Raw genomic sequence first — 10314 nt, forward strand, 5'->3', positions numbered from 1 at the left:
ATCTAGCATGAAAGAAAGGTTGTGATATGCCAACAGGAAACACCATACAGTTTATAATCATGCAAAATAGGTAGGTAAACTGCCCTTGATTTGAAATCTAAAGCAGTGCAATGAACTGAAACAATTTGCTGATATTCAAATGATATATTAAGTGATATTAAAACTAATATGATTTACCTTATGATTTTATCTGTATCATGTCACTTGAAAACATACTTTTAGGTGGCTAATACAAAGATTACGAACAGTACTTGACCATTTTTACTTTGGCAAACTAACTGATTTCCCACAAAGTTGAGGCCATTGCACACATTGCAGATTAAAATATGGATTGCCCTAAAGGTTTCATGAGCAGTGATTGACAAAAGAACCGATTGCTAACACGCACCACAATGTCAATTTCAGTACTGATGTCACAATCCAGCATCTCCTTGAAGCGCTCCTTTACATCTGCCGTGGCTTCGTTGGGGAACATGTAGTCGCACACGCACAACGCAGTGCCCGGCACCAGGGCAAACACACGCAGTGGCAGGGGCTAAAGCCACTGACAAATTCACCACACACTGCAAAACCCAAAAACTAAGTAAATCTCGGTATTTAAATAACAAGTATTTCAGTCTTATATTTAGACTCATCTTATACATTTTTTTGCAAAATAAGACAAAGATATTGCCAATTAGGTAAAGGTTTGATTCAGGTCAAGATTTGCCAATGGTGTAAGAAAAACTTATAGTAAACTTATATATTTTCTGCTTGAGAGAAAAAAAGTTTTTTGCAGCACAGGTTTTGTTCCGCAAACTATAATGCTACTTTTAATTTCAAAACTATTTTTCACTAGCAGCGGCTAATACCACTGACGATGGTGCTATCATGTGAAGTGGAAGTGGGTGGGGATCATGTGTGTCAGCTAAGAAAAGACAGATGCTAGATAAATGCAGATGAGATAATGGGGAAAGGACAATGCTTACATTCCACATAAGGGCAGGGTGCCTCGCCTTGATGAATACCAACCATCACAAAGGCCGCTGGTTTCAGAAGCACTTGAACTGCAGCGAAATGCACGGGGGTTTAGGTTTATATTGCGGCTTTAGGCGCTTAGCCTTTTTGCATAATAGCGGGACATGTCCTGACAGTATCCACGACAATTACAAGCCTGTGTGCGTGGGTGTGTGTTGCTGCTGGGGGGCCCTCACTTCCCTCGTGCAGCGACACGTCTGCAGCTCTCCTGATTAACGTTTTCACATTCCCCTTGTGTTTCTCAGAGAAAGTGAACATAAAAAAATCCGAGAATTTCACATGCAGTCCATGACAGCAGTTGTTATAATACAAAATTATAATACAGGGTTACGTTTAAAAAGTGATGTAATTCCTACATGTGAAACCAAAATGTATAAAAACAGTATAAGCTGAGAATTTGCACTTCGACCACATTGTTTTTTTGTCATTTCCTTGGTTTGTCATGAATCAGAAAAATCAGAAAAGGGCAAGGTGTGTGCTAAATTTTGACTGGTACTGTATATAATTTTATATGTACATCAATTTGGAAGCTAAATTAAAGTTTCCTTAAAGAAGAATATGAATTAAGTTTAAAATGAAAGGTGTTTCAATGAAAGGCAAAAAAAATGAAGAAAGATTTCAGACAAAACAAAGCCACATAAAAGATCCCTGATGCTGTTGTTGAAAAAAATCCACAAAATTGCATTTAAGAAAATCTTATTTTATTGTATACTGCTCTGTTAACACACGATCAAAACATATTCATCACTGAATTCCTTCTATAACATTACATGTCCTCTCCAGAAGCCATTTTTTCCATGTTAAATTTATGTGGGACATTTTAGTGTTTGCAATGACTTCCATAAGCCACATAAATGCAGCTAATCTAATTCAGCACTTGAGCCAGCTACAACATCTGCATGGGATTAAAAACATTCGGGGAAATGGAGCTGAATTGGCTTGACTTTAAATACTGAACTCTATTTTGGCGTTCTTCTTCGTATGACCACAGCTTTTTGTTTTTCATTTACTGGAAAAATGTTGTTCTTCTCTCAGTCGCCAAGGTAGAGCAGGGACACAGCCATGGCCAGGAGGGCTACTCCAGCTGCCATCGCCACACCTATCCACCAACAAAGAGATACATGAGTAACAGCAAAGAAATGATAAACAGTGGAACAGCTTCAGTGATTGCAAGAAAGAAAACAAATGACAAATCTCTTGTCTTCTGGGGAAAAAAAACTCCAGTGATTATGTTATAGAGCAGTAGCACGCAAGGCAATGACGCAAGATGAGGAAAATAAATCAATTCATGAAAAAATGCTGTGGTCTTCCGAACACTTGACATTTCCAAATCTGCGCTTTATACTAATTTGGTTGTCTTCTCATGAAAATAACTGTTTGCCATAATATGGTGACTTACAATGAAGACAAAAGTGTATGTTGTTCATAATTTTATTATGGCACTTGCAAAGGAAGAAGGCAAAAAATTGCAGGATGAAATCAGCTACAAATTTTGGCGTTCCGATCTAAACAAATATTTGCCACAAGGGCTAATAATATGAAAAACAGATTTGTTTTAATTTACTCATGTTGAGCAAAGCTAGACAGTGTTGTTTTCAAATCTTGCAATGCTACCAACGGCTGCATAATGATGAAAACAAAAACAACTGAAATGTCAGGCACTGAAAGATGATTGGATCAAAGAAACATTTAATTGTAGTTCAAGTCTGGGTCATCACCGTTTTTATCTTTAAAAAAGAAAACTTGGAATCATGTATTTGATTTCCTTCATTTTGGCTCTTTTTCTGTATTAACACAACCACTTGAACATTTTGGAAAACAATGGGGGAATTGTGGTCATTTACTGGCTATAAATTGGTGTTTGGGCTTTGGACTACAAAATGGGTAGTCATATACATGGGCACATGGCAAACCTACCAATGTAAGGCCGAAGGGATTTCTCTCGTTTGGTAGCTTCAGCTGGACTCTCGGGTGTTACATTACCCATGCATTCTTCAGAATGAATGTCTGATTGCTCTGAAAAGAATAGTAGAAGAAGAAATACATACGATATAAGAAGATACCCTTATTTCTACAGTGGAACTGGAGTACTAAAGTTGTCTACCGAAACAGCTCAGGTCACTTTCCCTCTTCCTGAGTCTCACATTTAGAACCAATATAAGACAATAATCTGTGAGCTACAGCCCAAATCGCTTCACCGGCACTAGGGGAGACTGAAAACATTTTTTTATTTTTTTCACTTTACTTTTCCAGTCTGTGTGAGTCTAAACTGGTTTCAGCCGGACATACCAACATACTATGTGTATGACACAGAGGAAAGAGGTGGGAAACCATTCCATCAATTGGTACAGGTCACAAAAGCACAGGCCACAACCTTAGAAACACACCCAAATTTAGGGCAAGATGCCACTTGTATCACTGCTTTGCCACATAAATTCACTGTTATGATTTATTGCTGCAGGCCAACCTATGGACGCGATGTTATGCCATAAACACTGAAATAAACTGCTCAGCCTTTTGGATTTTGACACAATTTTTAGTTGCGCGATTTACTTATTTAGGGCGAGTTAAATTGGGGAATTCAGGGAATGCCTGGTTTGAGCACCCCCATGAAAAGCCTACTTTCAACAGGAGCTTCCTGCGAAGTGTCTATGGAATCCTCCGGAATGTCACAGTCCAGCATCTCCTTGAAGCGCTCCTTTACATCTGCCGTGGCTTCATCAGGAAACATGTAGTCGCACACGCACAACGCAGTGCCCGGCACCGGGGCAAACACACGCAGTGGCAGGGGCTGCTGGCCACTGACAGCTCCTGCCAAAAACACCACACCAAGCTACACGGTTAGCCATGTCTCACACACTAATTCCTAATCACCATACTCTGAACTAGCCCTATCTGTGAATTAGCTCTGTCTCACACCAAAGTACAACATCAAGAGCTAGTCCTATTTCAAACTCTTGGAAAACGCTACCAAAACCTGCTCGTTTTCAAACCTCAGTCCTAAGGCTCATTTAAAGCATCACTTTCAATATTATACTAAATTCCTGTTCAGAAAGGAACAGTGGAATTACTTTTACCCTGAATAAAAGCCAATACCAATTGTAAAAGGCAGGTGTGCATGCAGATTCGCAGCAATGCTGAATCAAAATGTAAGTTGAGAATGGAGAACATAAAAGGACAACAGCGCCATCTAGTGCTCAAAAACAATCAAATATTTCATAATGGTGAACAACCAACGCGTATTACTCAACAATAATAAAGATACTTCTACTTTGCAGTTTGTCAATATTAGTCACACAATAACAAAACATGAATTCAGATTGTTAGACACATATAAAAAGAACTGTGAGTGAATCACCTTTGTTCATAAGGAGGTCTTCAAACAGCATCTCGGTTCTGCATAAAACCGTGTTCATGACATCTCTTTTGATGGCCTAGTTGAGGAGACGAAATGGCTAAGAACATGCTGTTGACTACCACCTCTCACTTCAGCTACAAGTCCACACTTCAAACTGACGATAACATGGCAGATCTTAAAATGCTCAACTCGTATAGCATATAGAGATATTGCAAAACTTGACATGGCTTTGCCCTAGCTATATAGGATTTTCAAGGATCTTGAGAGTGCAGTGCATGGCTATGGCAAGTTTTTTTTTTTTACTTTGAAATGTTTTTGTTTTGTTTAAAGGGCCTTGTTCAAGGACCCGACAGCAGAGTTCTACTTTTTCATTCAGGGACCGGACTTCATTTCTACAGATGCAGAATAGATGCAGAAGTCAGCATCCCTATGTGCCCACCGGGGACAACCTACCTGGGGCGGCCTGTAGCCTAGTGACTAAGGCACATGACTGGGACCCGGAAGGATGGTGGTCCAAGCCCCGGTGCAGCCACAATGAGATCTGCACAGCTGAGGGCCCTTGAGCAAGGCCCTTAACCCTACATTGCTCCCTGGGTTCTGCACTGTGGCTGCTCATAAGTAACTAAGATGGGACAAATGCAGAGGACAAATTACAAGTATACCACAAGTATATCTTATCTTAGCTTATCTAGGCCACCCTGCCCTGTTGGCTGTGGTCAGGACTGCTCTGTGCTGCTGCGGTGTACCTCCACAGCCTGCCGGGCACGGGGTTTGCTGGTGTAGACGTAGGCCCGGCAGTGTACCACCCCCTTCATGGTAAGGACCCCACCGCAGGTCTGCACTGACGCCGTAGACCTCTGCTCCACCCCTGACATCGCCTTCAGGAGAGACACAAACACACACACACACACACACTGTGGCCTCAACCTGATAAACACGGTCATAACTGCCAAGCTTCCAGTGCACATTCATTCCCAACACTCGTTTCATTAGCAAACTCCTGTAGACTTCCAAAAAAAGTATAAAAAGGCTATTAGATATTTGTGTTATATGACAACTGCAAGCTTGATTTGATAATATGTTAAGAGAATAACCCTAAATCGCCTCTTACTTTTATTACTAAAATGAAGTTAAAAAGGTGAAATACTTACAGCTGGGATGAGGATTTGAGCCTGGAGCTTTGGCTGGTTTGCTTTGGCATTCTTTTTCTAAACAATAAATTCACTTTTAGTAAAGGGACTCCACTGTGGGGAAGGCAACCTGTGTCACATTTCATACAATATTCCTTCAACTCCACCTACCAGTCCTGCTGTCACATCCAAGTTATCAGCCAGACATTTGCCGTTGATAAGGCAGAGACTAGTCTCAATTTGTTTGGCCCACCTCTGAAGCCCTTCCTGAAACAAAAAGGCTCTGTGACGTATGAGCCAATTCAGACAAGGTTGCACTGCATGTTTTTCAGTATTTTTAAACCAACACATTGACCTTCACCCAAGGGTGAACTCTTTGGATACAGCACACTTAAGATTATATTATAACACTCTTATCAAATAGACTTAGGAAGTGTGATTCATAAGTGCATTCAGGAAACTAGCAAGAGCAGATGTAACTGTGGAAAAGGAGAGTTCATGCACTTGTAGCCAAAACAATGCAACAAGTGATAATACAGATTGCATAATAAACTATCTGTCAATGACAGTGAACAGTGATCTTGTAAACATATCCAACATAAAACCAAGAGAGAGGTTTGGGGTTCATGTATATACAATACAAAGGACGTACTGCGAAACAGGGGATGACAGTGGGCAAAGTGGCCAAACCCATTGAAACACCCTCAAGTCTATGACAACAAATGTAAAGATAACTAAAGGACAGAAAAAAAGAGCTTGGAGAGATGAAAGCCCTCTTTACTGACAAGGCAGAGTGCAGTAGTACCACTTATTGTTTTTGTTTTGTATAGTTTGTGTAAACCTAGTCGTGAAAGGGCTGATTATTACAATATGTAATTTAAAAAGGGTAGGTATAATAAGCTAAAGCTTCAGCCTACACCTTTTCTGTCAATATTGTTATGCATTATTTCTATGTGCATTAATTCTGTAAAATTGTTAATAAATACCGAAATAAATTACTACTACTACTACTACTAATGCATTTGAAGCAAACATCTGACTTGTAATTGCAAGGTTCAGAGAGAGTGATGGCAAAATAAAAGTGTACTACCTTTGTGCACTTGTCCATATTAGCCGATGTCTCTGAGATGGGGAACTCCAGATCAAGCTCAACGGAGCACTGCAGGGCCTGCCAGGAGCCAGACACTCCAGACTGGTATTTCCAATCCGCAGGCTTAGCCGAGCTCTGAAATCACCATTCAATACACAGAATTCATGGTTCAATCACCACTCAACAAACAGCTGAATTCACATTTTAATCACGATTCAGCGCACATAATAAGCGTTACCCATCAGTCAAAACCCACCAGGATAATTCAAGGTTCCAAATCCCAGTCACCACACAGGAGATGATGGATATAAATGGTAAATGGTTGGCATTTACATAGCGCCTTTATCCAAAGCGCTGTACAATTGATGCTTCTCATTCACCCATTCATACACACACTCACACACTCACACACTCACTCTCAGATATGTATGCTGTAGGATAGATTTAGCTTACCTTTGGGTCCATCACATCAAACGTCCGACAAATGGCTCTGTATTACCTCAGTTAAGAAATACAGCGGAACTCCTTGATGTATAAACCCAACAGTTAACTTGATTCATAGAAAGAGAGAGGCACTGGTAACTACACTTAAAACAAACATTTCCTGCCTGATATTGTCATCACAATGCTGGAAAAAAAATGTAAACAAATGTAAATAATTGAAACAAAGTATCCGTGGTCATGTAGTGAGGAACATGAGTTAAAGCTTTTCAAATTTGTAGCACAAGAAAATTGAGTTTATTTAGTGTCTTTTTTACCTCTCAACAGAAAGTTTTGCGATTATTTTTATATCCTTGCCTGGGGAAGAGAAGGATACTTCCTCGTTTTTGAGCAGATTTGGAGCATGACTCTCTCGGATACATCGTCCTCTGTGATCTTCCATAGTCTTCCTTTCGAAATGAGCTTTTCCACAGCAAAGAGCAACTGTGGAGACACACCAACATACACGCTGAATGACCTTCATTCTTCTGGAAATATATGATACGTGAAAGTAAATATTCAGGTTTTGTATATAAATCTGATTAAAGATAACTCCAAAAATTATTAATGCATACACTGGGGCTGGAATCAAATTGTAACTAGATGACCAAGGTATGACCAGAATAAAACAAACTCTCTGTGAATTCTCTGAACAGGAGCAGAATAAAATGTAACCATGTTACTAGAACATGAACAGATGTGCCAATGTGTGCCTCACCCGTCTTAGCGTGTTTTGGGCTTCTTTTGATAATTCCGGTGGGTGAATAAGAAACACACCAAGTACTGACAAACCTCCAGGTAGCATCTGGGAAACCTTTGAAAAGCATGCATTGAAAGGAAGAGTCATTAAATCCAAGGCAAACCAGTGACATGAGAACAATAAAAAGTCAAGAGACCTGAGAATTTCACAACAGGATAATAGAACGGTTTCTGCAGAGTACAATGTTAATTTAACTCTGAAGGCCCGGACACAGAGAGCTCTCTCATCGACGGCTCCGGGGGCTCCGACGCCGACCGTGTGTACATGTTGAATCGGCGTCGGAGCCCTCCAAAACATGCCGACGGAGTGTCGGCGTGCAGGACACACCGGAAAGACTCGGCCGACAGGGCGCCACCGACGTCCGACGGCCGACCGTCGGTTTGGTGTGTCCGGGCCTTAAGAAACTACATGTAAGTCCAACAGAGACCCTGATAGAGTTGATACACTCAACATTTTACAGTGCAGAAACCATTCTATTTCCGGCCCTTTCAAAAACATAGTCAATGACTGAAGCACCACGATGATGGCTTCGGAAGATCCGAGGCAATGAGGAAGTGACTGAAAAACTCAAGGATAAAAAGTGTGTACTAACAAATTGCTAAAATTTGTCATCAGACTGCCTCTGAAAACCATGTACACTGATGTACTTACAATTAAATCATGTGTCGCTATATTCTTTTGCCCTCAGTTTAAACTATATTTTGTGTAGTGCTACTACACACAAGAACATTCTTGAGCATTCTTGTTTTGCCTGCTGTTCACCTGTTTGGCATGCTCTGAGACCCACTGAATGTCAATGTCATCGAGTGAGCTAGCAGCTGTACTGCGATTGGACACAGTGTTCTCAGCCTCTTTCTCCCGCTGTGGGGTCTGTGCTGCCAGCACCACATAGTCCTTCTGGACTGCAATCTTCAAGAAAACAAAAAGGGACACATAAATTACATGGTCAATTAATGAATCTGTATGCAGGCAGCAGGATACAGTCAACTGTTCTACTTTGTTTTTGACAGATCCACTTTCATTAACAAGGGACCTGAATGCTTGCACGCAGTCACACCAAGGTATGGCTCTGCCTATAAATTAATCAGATTGTTTGCAATTAGTCATAACCGTGGGGATGATCTCTGCTAGTGTGGGTAAAATACTCATCTGATTAGATTCATCCAATGCATGACATTTTCCAGATGCTCTTACCCAGAATGACTTACATGAGGGAATACATAAAGGTGCAAGTGCATTCTTGCAGGTTTATTCTTGGATTGAAGCCATAGCTCCTTTTTCATAAAACAAGGCTGATAACTTTATTGGGTCCACTGAATATGACGTATGAGGAATGGTTTATCAGCAAGAAGGTCAGGAAGTGCACCATGTTGACTTTACCTGCCCAATCAAGAGTCCAGTGACAAATGGCAGATCCACAGACTGAAGAGTGATGAGGTATTTCTCAACCAAATCATCTACTAAATAGCTTCTTCCCATTTTGACATAACACTACACAAAAAAAAAAAGTCAAATATCATGACGATTGTTGGCATTTTTCCACTGTCAGTCACACAATTCATACAAAATACAACATGTAGACAGTATAGTCCTGTCCACATGTTAGTTTACATTTTGAAATTTGTTTTCCCAGTTCAAGCTATGTTTTGAAACAGCTGGTAGCTGGTATTTCTAGCTGGTCTTAGCTGGATTTACACCAGCGTAGCTAATCACCAGTTTGCCTGGCTACATTTTGGTTTCGTTGGTTAAGTTAAGGTCAATATGGCCTGGCTTATTAGCACAGAAACCATGCATATGAAAATAATTCACGTTACTGTTGCCTCCATAACCAGCTAGCTAGCTAGCTATCAAAATAACTTGAGGTTTTAATATGGCTGGTGTAATTATCTTGCTAGTATGGTCCAGCTAACGTTAGAAAACCAAATAAAATTGGTCAGTTGTGATTCCATAGAAGCTCTGAACAAGAACACGTCATCATTGGGGTTTCACTTAATCAATTTCAACGCTTATGCATACGCAATTGACAACCAGCTTACCTATCATTGGCTAACATTAGCTAGATGACATAGCTGTGTTTATCATTACGTTTGCGGCCAGGTTGCCAACTAGCCACTCAGAAGACGTGAATGTATCTTTTCTACTAGCTAGCTAAGGTAACGTTACAGTAAGTTAGTTAATCGGCTAGACTACCTATAATCGCTTTCCATTTCAAAACACTGACAGTATTACGTAGCTTGAGCTCGTCTTTTTAGTTCAAACATATAAAACATCCACTGACAGGTCAAAAACATCCACTGACAGGTCAAGCCCACAACACTAACGTTACCTGTCTCACACAGAGTAGCAATCATCAGCCGATGTGCAACATTACTCTCCCTGCGGTTACTGTACGTAAAGTACTTCAGATACCATCATGCATCACGGCGTAGAATTTCCGTCGCTGAAGATAAGCGTATGTCCGTATCCGGTTCTTGTATTT

General features: G+C 40.5%; 1 protein-coding gene across 1 annotated transcript; it reads right to left on the bottom strand.

Annotated features, from left to right (window-relative positions):
* Positions 1-1701: 1701 nt before the first annotated feature.
* odr4 (odr-4 GPCR localization factor homolog) lies at positions 1702-10313 on the bottom strand. Its single transcript, XM_061241259.1, has 14 exons — positions 10162-10313; positions 9216-9326; positions 8598-8744; positions 7794-7889; positions 7413-7519; positions 7049-7085; positions 6596-6730; positions 5677-5772; positions 5527-5583; positions 5122-5253; positions 4376-4451; positions 3640-3828; positions 2935-3033; positions 1702-2116 (listed from the first exon to the last, which is right to left on the bottom strand). Exons 2-14 carry the CDS (start codon positions 9312-9314, stop codon positions 2049-2051), a joined length of 1338 nt encoding a protein of 445 aa, XP_061097243.1. The 5' UTR covers positions 9315-9326; positions 10162-10313; the 3' UTR covers positions 1702-2048.
* Between the last annotated feature and the right edge of the window lies 1 nt (position 10314).

Source organism: Conger conger, chromosome 5 (assembly GCF_963514075.1).
Source record: "Conger conger chromosome 5, fConCon1.1, whole genome shotgun sequence".
NCBI classification, from domain to species: domain Eukaryota; kingdom Metazoa; phylum Chordata; class Actinopteri; order Anguilliformes; family Congridae; genus Conger; species Conger conger.